This window comes from Ambystoma mexicanum, chromosome 7q (assembly GCF_040938575.1).
Source record: "Ambystoma mexicanum isolate Mex_15411 chromosome 7q, UKY_AmexF1_1, whole genome shotgun sequence".
Lineage (NCBI taxonomy): Eukaryota > Metazoa > Chordata > Amphibia > Caudata > Ambystomatidae > Ambystoma > Ambystoma mexicanum.
The window spans coordinates 1,023,478,564-1,023,492,958 of NC_090941.1; the positions used below are offsets into that span (position 1 = coordinate 1,023,478,564).

The window sequence follows — 14,395 nt, forward strand, 5'->3', positions numbered from 1 at the left end:
TTTCCCCCAGGAAAGGGTTCATTTACTTTGCGTTGGAGGGTTCAAAAAGGTACTTACCTGCTTAAGAATATTTGTTAACCATTGTTTTATTCCCTTATCTTCTCCTTATTTAACACAACCTCAGTATTGTTCTACATTTACCAGTGATATATTAATGTGCACAGTGTCCTAGTTATTTAAGTCACCTCAGGGGGTAGGAAGAATCTGTGTGCCATCCCAAATGGGTATTTACTGATTTAAAGAAAATGAGAGTGTAATTTTGAAGTGTATTTCTGTGTTACTTATATATTGCTCCCTTCTAAAGAAGGCTTATTCAACTGACTAATGAATAAATTAATAATTGTTTAATCAAGAAACCTTGAGTGTAAGTGTTTATTTGGATACTTGTCACTGTGAAGCTCTGTGTAACCTTACTGCTCACATTGACCCCTCTTGAGATAAGCCTGGCTGCTCAGTCACTCTACCAACTTGTGTAGTACATGCTTATACCAAACGTTGGGTTAACTATTGCCAAGAGGTAAAGGCTGGTGCAGTCTCCCACAGGGTACTGCATACAATCTTGCGTAACAGGTAGGTTGTTCCTACCAGAGATAAAGAGACTGGCAAGCGGTTCTGTTTTCCAGGCATGGCGTGAGACAAGCTTGTACAAGTATGGCGTGAGAAGCTTGTACTGGCACAAGGGGTTATGGGGACAATAGGAAATGGGGCCAACTCAATTGCCATCGTCATACTCAGGGGAAGGACTGGCTCAAGGTTCTCCCTGGTAAGCCTCCCATCCTAAGCTAAGGGGGGGGGGGAGGTTTCCATGCCATCTTTCCTAGGTCAGTGTACTGGCCTTGTGACATGTTAACTTACCTGTGATTTAAATTGGTAAGAGTTTAAGACCTTATACATTTAATTATATTTGCATATATTCTTGGTAACTTGAATTATTAAGAGTGTTGTGAGTGCTTAAATGAACACTTGCCACCCCACACTCTTATTTATTAGCCTTACTGCTCACCCACACTACCTTGAGGTTTTACTAGAGATTAGTGTTTTTCCCTGTTCAGAGTAATGTGGCCTCAGAATCTGTCAACATTTTAATAGCTGCCATCAAAAAACGTCAGCACAGGGATGTACTCCCCCCAGCCCTGTTTGAAGGGGTCGCAGCCATGGAGAAGAAGCACAAATAGTTGTGCAGCTTCGCATTACACAAAACCATAGTTCCATATGTTAACCCTTGACTTGCCAGTTGCAATGGCGGTGTCCTTACAAATATGGCTTAGCACAACCGCCAGCTTACCATAAAAATGCATAATTTCTCTCCTTTGCTTTATTGCACCCAAATCGCACTCAACAGTTGGTAGACAAGAACGTGCACCCACCCCCTACCCGCATGTTAATTGGGTATGAATCCTACCGAACGGTATTCTATTTCAGTGCAGTCCTTCAGCACTCCCCGCAAGAAGTCGATCCAGTCCTTGTCTGCCACCGAGTTTTCCTGAGTCCCAAACACATAGATGTCATGGGGTATGGTGACAGACATCTCATCCAGCGTCTTGCCCAGTCCCTTTGACCCAAACCAGGAGGTGATATTTTTCTGCGGAGGCACACTTCCTATTAAACAGAAAATATCAGGATTAGAGCATTTTGCATTTTTTAAGTAATATCAACAGTGTATCTAAAGCCAGATGCTAGTTGTTAAGCTGAATCTCCCAACTCTATATTCATGGTCTGGGGTTACATTTCTAAACCTAGAGACGCAGGCAAATGCGCGAGCTTCCCTTGTCTCACCTACTGGTAGCTGTGGTCAAGCAATCAAGGTTTTCTCTAAGGAAGGAAGCCTGGCAAATACAGGGTAATGCAGCATTTTTAATATATTAAATCAACACAAAGGTATATGAAATTATACGTTATATCTAAGAAAATGTACATACAGTATTGATGCGGGGTACAGATGAGGTAGTTAATTCCGTTTTTTAAAAGCCCATTGTAAGGGTGCAGAAGGAGGGTGCCACAAAGGGGGCATTCTTGGGGCTAAAGACCTTTTTAATACAAAAGAAAGAGAAAACCCATCTATCCCTATTTCTAAGATGGGTTTCCTTGCCTCAACTAAAGATCTAAGGTGACTGTCGGGATGGCTGTCAATTCAAAAGTGTCCACCGTCCTGTGTCAAGAAAACCTTACTGCTATCCCTTGCAGTAGAAACTAAAGAATAAGGCAGTATTGGTGTTCTGGTCCCAGGAGAATGACTCCCTTCTCCTGGGTTATGGTTGCTGGTTTGCTGAAACAGTTCCAAAATCTTATAACAGTCTTGTGTCTCACAGGTTCGCATGGGGGAATGGCTCTCCTTCCCCGGATGGTAAAGTTCCAAGCAATACTTTCTTTGTGGGCCAGGAGAATATCTCCCTTCTCCTGACGTCCAGCACAGATAGCCCAGGGGAATTACTCCCTTTCCCCAGGCCTTTTTTGGACCTTACTGCCAGACCAGGTTACCAGGAGAATGACTCCCTTCTCCTGGTATCTTATCAGTTCCTTACAACCAGGGGGACAGACTCCCTTCCTCTGGTCCTCTTTTCATTAGGCTTCACACCTACAACATCCAATTCTAAGCGTTAGAAGGGTCCATGACCCTGGCTTCTTTTATCGGGCCCACTTGGTTCACTTCCCTACCAAGTACTAGTGTTGGGCAAGATTGTATGCAGTACCCTTTGGGTGCACTACAACAACCCTGACCTCCTGGCAATAGGAACCCAACCTTTGGTGCAAGTCTGTACTACACAGGTTGGTAGTGTGGTCGAGTAGCCAGGTTTATCGCAAGAGGGTTCAATGTGAGCTGGAGGGGAGTTACACGGACATTCACAGTGACAAGTAGTCAAATAAACTCTTACACACAAGGTTTCTTGATTAAACAATTATTAATTTATCAGTCAGTTAGAATCAGCATTCTTCAGAAGGGAGCAATTTTAAGCAACACACAAAATACACTTAAAAAATAATACACACTCTTAGTTTTCTAAATCACCAGATACCCATTTGGGATGGCTCACAGACACTACATACACCCTCAGGTGACATCAATTGCTAGGGTGCTGTGGACATTAATTTATCATTGTTTGCCTTCAGACTTTCTTACGAGAGTGTCCAAGAAAAGAGGGATCAAAATAAAACAAGTATTCACACAATGATTCTTAAGCAGGTAAGTACTTTCAATAACCCACCCAATGCAAAGCCAGTTAACACTTTCCTTTAAGGAAGGAAAAATACAAGCAGAAGAGAGAAGAGTCATTCAGGGAGCCAGGCCAGCAAATGTTAGCAAAAGTCAAGGTGAACTGAAGCACTTCTTGCAGGTAAGTATTTGAAGGATAGAAGAAATCAAAGTAGGACCACAGGCTGATAAGGCTTGTGAAGTAAAGAAGCAGACAGCAGCTCTACACATGCAACCAAGCGAGTCTTCAAAGAGGACAAGTGGCTACACAACAAGAGGTAAGTTCTCTTAGACTGTACAGTACCTTTAGGTTGAAGAAAAAGTGCAGCAGATGACTTATGTTCCTGTGCAGCTCTGCAGATCTCGCTATTCCTGGGCCTCAGTCGTGGGGACAAGAGGGTGGACGTCTGGGGACTCCTGCACTGCAATGGGACGGTCATCGCTCGCAACCAGCAATCTTTAAACAAGAGGGACTATGGTGTTTCAGGTCCTCGCGTCTAACGCAAACAGCAACAAGTTCCTGGCTGTTGAGATGGACTTTCCTTGCATCGGGGGTCCCGCACTCTGTTGAGGGGGCTCAGGCTCAGTCCGTCCTGCTTCCTGGGAGTCCGGAGGATCTTCCTGGAGCTCTTTGCCAGCTTAAAAGCAATGCACACTAACTGGTGTTCCTCTCCCTGGCCATCTGGTTCCAGCAGCGACTGCAGTGGAAACCCAACCAGCTTCGAGAGGATGTCCAGGTGGCTTATTTTGGAGTTGATTGGTCCCACCAACTCAAAGGGAAAAGTCGTTCTTGCAGGGGCTTCTCCGTCGATTTGAATTTGGAGTTTCACCACAGCAGCAGGGCTTCACCGGGCAAACCAACGGTCCAGGAGTTGCAGCAGGCGTCCTCTTCAAGTTCTTCTTCGGTTCCTTCGTCCAGTGGGCGACTTCGCATTCCAAGCCAAAAAGCCTCGCCTTACATGCAGCTTGCTCCCATTCATTCCAGCCTAGCTGCCAGTCACCCAGCAGGGTGGCTGTCCTTTCCAGACAGCCAGCCGGCCAATCACCTAAGAGTGCATTCCTGTCTCCTAGGAGACTAAGCACAGGGAGTTTCAGGCACATCCCTCGCTTACTGCACCCGCCAGACAGCCTGGAGCCAGAGGCAGAGGCAGGCTTCACTCGTGAATCCCGCCAAATGCAAAATGAACAAAGGGACCAAACCTGGTTTGGCGCGCAGAGTTAATCTCAAGAAGGACCTTTCCACAAAGAAATGGTGAAAAAAGAAGACCAGGCCATTTTGACAAAAATGGCACCCATCAGTGCTTTACCATGGCTACGAAGGCAGCCCACAGTAAAATCCCATAATGGTAATAAAAAGTAAACCACTGCCACCAGCCATTCAGTGAGGAAAGGGTAGCATAAAAATGTTACATGAGAAGCTAAACAAAGGGGATACGAAGTAACGCCTCCAGCAGCCTATTGTAAGAAAGTGTGTGCTGTTGTCTAGGGAGTTACAAATGTAAGTAAAGTCAATTTCACTTTACTGCTCTGGAAAACAGTAGTTTATCCCAGAGAAGGTATTTAAACCTTTAGGAAATCTGAAAGACTTCCCTGTGTCACTGCACTGAAGGTGTTGTGTGACACAATGTAAAAGATGATGCCTATGGCGTTTGTCAGACTCCACAACCAAAAGAAACACACTGTTCAAAATCACATTAAAATACATGAGAGAGTGGGGAAAAGCGTCCGACTCTCTCCAGGATAAAAAAAAAATGAAGTCCTCAAAATCCAGCAAAGTTGCTGGGGGTCTCTAAGGTAGAGGAAATTAGCACATTTCTGAGAATTCTCCCCAACAACTGGCATGAGGAAGAGGACTCTTATTCTCTTTAGGATCCCTGATCCTCCTTTGGCTGTCAGTGGACTTATTTTCACCACTGTCTTGAGGGCTCTCCCTCTCAATATGGTGCTTGGGGTCATCGTCCCTTCCCTGGTGGTCAACGGGCTTCTTTCCACCACTGCGATGTGGAGGTTTGTAGGCTTTCTGCCCGCCATTGCACCCAAGCATTATGGTTGCAAAGGTGCTTAGGGACAACTGCATGCACCCTCTTGGTACGCTCATCTGTGTCCCCTCTGGGTCTTCCATGCCACACTTTACCTTGTTGGAGGTTTCGGCAGATCACTGGGGCTTCCTGGGATGGCAGGCATTCGGTTTCTCCAGCATCTTGCTTTCCCTGCGGCTGTGCAACTGTGTTCCCAGCTGCCTTCTGCTCTACATCCTACTCTCGACAGTGCTGTACACCAGTCTGACCCTGCAGACCTCCCGATCATCAGATGTCGCAGACTGCCAGCATCCTTGGAGCTGTATCCCTCTGGATCAGCGACACAGGTTTATATCTCCCGTGATCGGTGCACAGCACACCTGCAGTCTTCCGTGGCTGCCGAGACACTGTTTGTACCATTGTCAATTTTTATACAATGTTGACAGCAGTGTCTGGGCCCATTGTATAAGTCTGTCTCTTTCACACGTTTCATCTTCATTGCTCTGCGGGGCCAACGCGTCCCAGTACTTGGATTACCTAGGTTCCTGTTCATCATCGCAGTACTTTCAAGAACCCCGAAGTACTCTGCCTTAGAACAAGTACATAGGTCTACTGTCTGCAAAGAGGTTAGCTGAGAAAGGAAAGGCTAGCGCATGAGGGGTGGGGCGATGTTTTAATAAGGGCTTCACCCTAGAAGGTCGTCCTTATCCCCACAGGGGAGTCCCTCCCCATGAGAGCCTCCCACTTTATACCACCCCCAGAGGGACTATCAGGTAGCCGCATCACCTCCCTGGCCTCATGGGAAAGGGGTTCCCCTCAGGGAGAAGTGACGACATCTAGTGAATCGTCATACTAGGTTTTAGAGAGGAGCTTTCTTAGGTCTTTATCCTGCTGAGAACGGCAAAATGCAAGGTTCAAGATCAATTGGAGTCTTCGGGTAACCAGTTTATCATAGAGCAACACTGGGGTACTGTAGGACCTGCACTCACTCTACTGGTACTTACTATGCTGACCCGTCCTGAGTACCATGTTTATGACCCAGGCATGTAGATAGGCCAAATGTTAAAGACAGGAACCACTCTGGCTCCTTTCTGAAGGTGAGCTCACTAGGGGGAAGTTTGCAGACGTGCATCACTGGCACTTTCTAAAAGACAAAGCCAATGTTCAGGTTCCAGCAAAGGTCAACAGCAGTTGTCCATTTCCAGTGCTACTGAAGCGGTCCTTCAAGCGAATTTACAGCTGTGGACCTACTGAAGATGTTGGTGTGCAAAAAGGAGAAGTGCTGAAGTTGGGTGGCTGTGCACCTGGCCAGTTCATTGGAGAAGCAGCTCCATGGATGCTCACGAAGGAAGCTTTCTCCTCCACGTAGCAATCTTACTTTGGGTTTACAGCTTTGAAATATTCAGTGATTACCAGACACAGGCCTCGGGATCTGTCAGTTGCTAGTGTGCCCAGTGACCTGTTCTTTCATCTCTTCATGCCAGCCATGCACAAGAAGAGGCTAACAAGTTATCATGGGGGTAGAGCTTCTCAAGGGGTTCTGACTCAGCCAACACATGCAACTATTGGTGGTTGCTTCCCGTGTTGTCTCCCGGGTGCAGATTCAGGCCTGATTCACAGACACCTTTCAGTAACAGAAAATTTGCTTCTGCCATTTGCTGCGCTGTGAGGCAAACAGTGGCCATCATCGCATGTAGTGACACCCATACCTCACTCACTCACTCATAGAAGCAATGCCTCGCTGTTAGACTCAGTACTGAATGTTATATTTTGTCAGTCTGTTATACTGAGTGGTTTTAGCCAGTGTCACAGCTTTTATTCGTGAGATGCAACATTTACTAGGTTTCTGAAACATAGGAGGTTAAATTAACACTGCTGTCATAATGTTAATTCATTTCATTTCCAAAACAGTAGAGCAGTAAACATAATTGAGTAAATTAACAGACAGTGAAAATGGCGCGAAACGGATCAGGTAGTGATCTTGGCCATCTTTGTTAAGAGTTCTGGCAAAAGTGATGTTGGAGGGTTGGAAATGGTGGATAATTCGCGTGGCAGAGCATGTAGACTGCATGTTTAAGGCCTAGTGTAGATGGAACCATGTCAGGATATACATTGTACTCTCTATTCCAAAGTTTGTTTGAACGGTTTTGGCATTCAGGTGGCTTGTAGAAATCAGGTGCTTTGGCTAGACTCAAGGATTTAAGAAGGGTGTACCATAGACTGGGGTCCTATACTTAGACCCTGGAGTGCCCTCGATATTGGACAAGTCCTCAACACACAGTGCAGTCACTCACCCATGTTCCATGTTCCAATGAACACAGAGATCATATCAGGCTCATCCTGGTTGGAATGTTTGTTTTTCATTAGCTGAAGGAGCTGGCAAAAGGCCTCCCGCTTCTGTTGGGGAAAACAAGCGATGAGTGAACAGTGAGCCATGTAATGCAGTTGAACAAAAACAAACAGGTTTCTTCATGCTTATCCAAGTTAGAACATTTAATGTTTTTTTTTCTTTCTAATATTCAGTTTGCTGATGCACTTTACTGTGGCATTTTCATATTCTATAAAAAGAAATATAATATCGCCAAGCCATACAGGAAGGCCATGGTATTTTCTGCTCAAAAGTGCACACACCTTAACATACATTAAAGTCCATATATATGTAGGCATGCAAGTAGGTATGCATGGAATTTATTAAATTCAAACATAGCTGAAAGGCAACCAAGCACTGAACACAGGAGCACATGGGGAGAGAGGGGCTGGGCGAGAGAAAGGAGGGGGATGAGAGGTGAATGGTTGGGGAAGGGGTTACAAGTAAAGTGCAAAAAAGCAAATACATGCACATCTCTTTACTTGAGATTTACAGCAGGATTTTTAAACATAAAAACACTGCCTATATAACACCTTACATAAAGCAGTTACCCGTTTGGTAATACTGCATTTTGGTTAGGAGAGGAAATGACTACCCTATTGAATTCATTTAAAATGTGGTGTTCGCACTTTCTATTTTAAGTGTATATGAATGCAACTATGAAGATAACATTTATTTTATTTCTTTATTACATTTATGTAACACCCAGACCTGGAAGTGTCACAGCATTTGTACAGATGTCATGAGGAATTAAGCCAGAGATTTCAAAGATACAGAATGGCATTAGTCATATCTGTTAAATAACCACGTATGTGGGTATGTCGTCTGGTCACCATCGCAGCATCCAAGGGTATTAAAAAGCAGACACTGCAATCTACAAATGGGAGGGAAGGGGATCAATTAAGTCTGATGTTGGTGGCTGGATAAGAGAACGGGTGTGACCCTGGATGCAAGGTACTGCCACCCACTAAGTGTTGCAGGCACCGGAGGAGGAGCAAGGGGGAATCCCCAGGTTCTACAGTTCACCACCAGCCTCCAGGTACAATCTTACATCAGGACTCCTAACAAAACCATTCAGACTTGCCAGTTCACCAAACCTCTGGGTATATAAGCATCCTAAGGGCCAGGGAAGTGGAATACTGAAGGTTCCACCATCGAATGGCCACCTGGCTTGATGTAAGAGGAGAGCTATAGTCGACAGGTATCAGGGGGAAATGTGGCATCAAATTTACGAGTTCCTCACAGTCCTAGGGTCCCGCTGCCTGCTCATTTGGCAACTCCCAATGAACCAGAAATGCAGAGATATGACAGAAGACCAGCCCTTCTCAAAGGACCACTGAAAATACCATAGTTGAGGACTGGCTTTACCAAAGTAGAAAATGCTTTAGAACAAAAACAGTGAGGTAGTGGAGAATCAGAGTAGTGGCAGTGAAGGAGCGTGAGAAGAGCTATTAGGAGGACGATGAGGAGGGGTCAACTAAAGGGAATGAGGCAGTGAGAAACAGGAGTCTACATAAGGAGGAGGCAGAAACAACAGCTGAGGTGGTGGACGGTAAAGGGAATCTTTAAGGAGGTGGTGTTAACTAAGATTGTATGCAGTAACCCTGTGGGAGACATCACTAGTCTTGTCCTCTTGGTATTAGGTAACCCACCTATTGGTATAGGTCTGTACTACACACGTTGGTAGAGAGCCAGACTTACCTCATGAGGGGTAAATGTGAGCTGTAGAGCTATAGCATCGAAATCCACACAGACAAGTATTCAAATAACACCTACACTCAAGGTTTTCTAGTAAAATATATATTTAACGGTCAGTTTTAAATAAGCCTGCTTTAGAAAGGGCAATATGCAACAATAGAAATACACTTCATAACACGTTCTCAGAATCAAGGAAAGCAAGTAGATACTCTTTAGAGATACCCCATAAAGGCTTCTTACATCCTGAGGTGACTTCAATTACTAGGACAGTATTGGCATGTATATATCCCTTTTGCACTTGGTAAAATTCTGAGGTTGTGGAAAAAGAAAAGGTTAGGGAAGGAAAAAGGTTAGGGAAGGAAAAAGGTTTATCAGGTTCTCAGAGCATGTGAGCAGTTTTCAATCTCCCAATGAAGTCCAGATAAAACCTTTCCCAGCAATACTAGTTAAACTAATGTATCACCTATGAGGGACAGTTAGAATCAAAGTCAATGGGTCAGAAGAGTCTGCAGGGAGCCAGGACAGCCAAAGTCAATTTGAACAATGTCTATGGAGCTGAGGCCCTTCTTGGATAGCACAAACGTCTTGCACAAAGTTAGAGAGTTTGTAGAACATCACTGTCGGGTCACAATCTGTTAGGCGTGTGAAAGTCAGAGCGGAGATGAACTCTTCAAAAAGCAGCTACTGCAAGTCTCAAGTGAGATAATGCAAGCTACAGAAAAAAGCAGTAATTACCCCTTAGTAAGCACAGTACCTTAGGTTAGAAGAAGAGGATCCAGCAGGCTTCTGTTCTGGGTGCAGGGTTGCAGATCCTGGAGTCCTGGGCCTCAGTCGTGGGGACAAGAGGGAGAACGTCTGGAGGACTCCTGCACTACATTTTGAAGGTTGGCGGCTACTGGCTCTTTTCAGTTCAGCAGCATTTTGCGGTTTCAGCTACCGGCCACCGCAAATCTTGGACACTTGATGGGCTTCCTTGAGTCCAGCACTCTGGCTAGGGGACTCGCGCCTGGGTGGTCCTGCTTCGGGAGGGTCCTCATCTTCCTGGAGCTCTGGTCCAGTTTAAAGCCATTGCACTCGACTATGGATTTCTCTACCCCTGGCACTTGGCTCCAGCAGCAGCAAAGAAGTACAGCCAGTTGGGGAAGGTATTCCAGCAAAGTTTGTCTTGGGGTTAGTTGGTCCCACCAACACAAGGGAGGAAGTCGTCCTCTCCGGAACTGCTCTAGTTGATTCGGAAAAGCACTTTCAGCACAGCAGCAGGGCTTCGCTGGGCAGTTCAACGGTCCAGGAGCAAGCTTCTCTTCCTGATTGTTTCATTGGATGTTTCGTCCTTCAGTGGTCGACTGTCTTCAGTTCAAGAAGCTGTGCCTTTTATGCAGGTTTCTCCCATTTCGTGCACAGCCTAGCTATCACTCGCTTGCTACCAGACACACTGGAGCCAGAGGCGGGTTTCAGTACTGAAGCCCGCCAAAGGCAAAATGAACAAAAGGGTTAAACCTGGTTTGGCGCGCAGAGTAAAACCCAAGAAAGACTTTACTAACAAGAAATGGCGAAAAAAGACTGGGCCATTTTGACACAATGGTCAGGCATGGGTGGAAAAGCACAATGGTAGGAAAATTAAACCACTGCCTTGTGTGGCTAACATAAAAAATGTTATACGAGTAAGTAGAAAAAGGGGCTACTAAGTTACCCCCCCAGCACTCCACAGAAGTGCTAGTCATACGGTAGAAAGGGCTATTTATAAACCTAAAGCCCTATTTGATCTAGTCCAATCGCTCTCTACGCCTAAGACAGGACAAGATGCAGTCCCTGTCATGTACCGGCGTGTAAGCAGTGTCAAGAAACGGATGCATAGCCCTTTAAGAACACTACAACCAGGGGCTTGGAAGTTGGCATGGCAACGCTGGCGTCCTCTCAGCGTTTCCCACGGTCGACGCTGGAAGCCGCGGAACGCTGTCATGTGACCTCACCTTTATATACTCCGCCTACGCTCCAGATCGGTGCTTCTGATTGCGAATTGGTGGCGCCTCGTATCTTGTACCTTGTATCCAGTTTTCCTTATCATCCCGGTTCTGTCCCTTTCCCTTCCCCTTCCCTCCAGCATTTCTGATTACCTCGTTGCCTCGACCCGGACCGTTTACCTGGCTTTGGATTTTGGACTGCCTTGTTCTTGTTTGCTGCCCACATCATTCTTCGACCTCGGACCGCTCACGGATTTCCTAGCCTTCGCCCATTTGTTTTGGTTGCTCTTCGGTTGTCTTCTGGATCATCAATCATCTGGACTGCATCTGGGTATTTTGAGGAACTTTGGAACTTTTCTTGAACTTTGGATTGTTGACCTTGGAACTCTTGAACTTTTGGATTGTCGAACTTGGAACTTGAACTTCCAACCTGGGGTTTCCTTGTGACGCACACTATATAGTGTGTAGTAGGCGTCCTCGTGCCGGCGGGATAGGTGGTTGAGCTTTGCTGGTATTCTGCATTGTGGACTTCGGAGTTCTTCTCTTCCTGGTTCCATCTGGTTCTCCCCGGAGTAACGGTAAGCCTAGGGGTTGTTATCAGAATTGGGATCAACGTATTGCATTCTTTCTGTTGTGTTCGGGTTTGGTCAGAAGGACGGTTGTTATATTATCTGTATTGTGTTAACTCCTCACTTACAGATCCAACGCCTGTCCTCGGCTACTCGTACCACCCTGACTTCTGCATTACAACTTTTGCGTCATCTACATTACAACTCCTGCGTCCTCTGGGTCTCATCAGGTATCCGTTCTTTCCTCTGATTGATCGCTCTGGCTGTCCATTCCTGGGGCCAGAGGGTTCCATCGGGTGGAAGAACTCTTCGGCTACACGACGTGGGCAACTGGATTCTGACATAATCAGAAGCCTTTCAATATGGATACCAATGAGACGCTGTCCACTATTTTACAATTGGTGGCCGATTTGCGTAATGATATGACTGCGGCTCATTCAGCCACGCAGCGACGCATTGATGAGTTGCAAGCAGGGTTCCAACCCCTTGGGGCAGCTGCCCCACCTTTGGCTAGTGTCTCTGGGGCTGGTGCTGGTCCATCCCAACAGGGTGCTGGACCAGTTTATATGACTGCCCAGTTCCCTTTGGCTCCACCGGAACGCTTCAGTGGAGACCCCAAGACCTTTAGGACCTTTTTGAACCAATGTAGACTACACTCTGTGTCGTCCTGCCTCTTTTCCAGATTCCACTACTAAGGCGGCGTTTCTGTTATCTCATTTAGGGGGTACCGCGGCTGCCTGGGCTAATCCGTTGTTGGAAGAGGGCAGTCATCTTCTTTACAATTGTGACGCCCTAATGGAGGCTATGAGTCGTGTGTTTGACACACGTTATGCCACACAAGCTACGGATTTAGAACTGCTTGGTCTCCAACAAGGCAGTACACCTCTCCTGTCCTATCTAGCCAAGTTCAATCAGCTGGTGGCGGAAACAAATTGGCCCGAAGAGAAGAAGGCCTCTCTCTTCTATAAAGGGCTATCCGACTCCCTAAAAGACACACTGGCTACCGTTCCGGTGATACCTACTGCTTTTTCGGAACTACTGGATTTGGTTCTCCAGATCGATTCCCGACAAGCAGCACGGAGGGGTGAAAAGAGAACGGTTCCTCCTGTTGCTATCTCCGTTCCTTTACCTGCCGCTGGATCCACGGAACCCATGCAGATTGGGGCACTTAGAACTCCTCTCTCGGCTGAAGTTAGGGAACACCGGAGAAAGAATGGATTATGTTTCTATTGCGGAGGTTCAGACCACTTGCTCCGAGAATGTACCAAAAAACCCGCTAAGAAACAGGGAAACGCCAAAACCCGGTGACTGAAGGGGTCCAGATGCCGGGTGTTTCTTCGATAGACCCTACAATATACAGTCCTTATTGTCTATCTGTTTCCCTGTCGTCTCCCGGTTCTGAGAAATGGGCCGTGATGATGGTCCTGGACTCAGGTGCCACAGGGAATTACGTGGATGCCACTTATGCTCAGGAGTTGGGTCTGCCAGTTATGCACAAATCATGTCCTGAAGTGGTAAATTCGGTAGATGGCTCTTCCTTGGTCTCTGGGTTAGTGACGAAGCGGACTACTGACCTCACCATGATCACTGACTGCGGTCATCAAGAGAGCATCTACTTTGATCTCATTACGGCACCACAGTTTAAATTCATTCTTGGCTTACCTTGGTTAAGGTTACATAATCCCTCTGTGGATTGGCATTCTGGGGAGGTATGTTTTCCGTCGGATTACTGTGAAAGGAGATGCCTCACTATCAGTTCGGAGATCACCAATCCAAGTCATGCTCTCGCTGAAACTACCCGTACTGTGGGGGCAGTACTTAACACTGTCCTTCCTATGGTGTACAGGAAATATCAGGACGTATTTGACGCACGTGGGGCAGAGATACTTCCACCCCACAGGCCCTATGACTGCCCTATCGAGCTGATTCCTGGAGCTAAGATTCCGTCGGGGCGCATATATTCCCTGACCTCTAAAGAGAACGTGATTCTGAAGGAATATATTGACAAATCCTTGAGTACTGGCTTTATTCGTCCTTCCCGCTCACCTGCTGCCTCACCCATGTTCTTTGTCCCTAAGAAGGAGGGGGACCTGCGTCCTTGTATCGATTACCGTGCTTTAAATGCCGTCACGATCAGAAATCAGTATCCGATTCCTTTGATTTCAGTCTTATTGGACCAATTGGGTGCAGCTAAGGTGTTCACTAAATTGGATTTGAGGGGAGCCTACAATCTCGTCCGGATTCGCGAAGGCGACGAGTGGAAGACGGCCTTCAAAACCAAATATGGCCTCTTCGAATACTGCGTTATGCCCTTTGGCCTATGTAACGCTCCGGCGACCTTCCAATACTTCATCAACGACGTATTTCATGACATGCTAGACCAGTACGTAGTCGTTTGCTTAGATGACATCTTGGTCTACTCTCCTTCGGTGGACACTCACGTCATCCATGTCTCCAACGTTTTGAAGCGTCTAAGAGAGTACCACTTGTATGCTAAGTTGGACAAGTGCAGGTTTCATGAAACCGAGGTAGAGTTCCTAGGCTATGATATCACTAGCCGGGGAGTGCAAATGAGCTAGTCTAAGATCACC

At 46.4% G+C, this 14,395-nt stretch overlaps 1 protein-coding gene across 2 annotated transcripts in view; it reads right to left on the bottom strand.

Moving 5' to 3' along the window:
• INPPL1 (inositol polyphosphate phosphatase like 1) overlaps positions 1-14,395 on the bottom strand; it is a 1,017,870-nt gene that overhangs the window by 323,100 nt on the left and 680,375 nt on the right. For both annotated transcript variants that reach the window (XM_069640289.1, XM_069640290.1), the window contains 2 exons: positions 7,503-7,605; positions 1,403-1,599 (listed from right to left, as the gene is read on the bottom strand). In XM_069640289.1, coding sequence (XP_069496390.1) covers positions 1,403-1,599; positions 7,503-7,605 — 300 coding nt within the window. The remainder of the gene's footprint in view (positions 1-1,402; positions 1,600-7,502; positions 7,606-14,395) is intronic.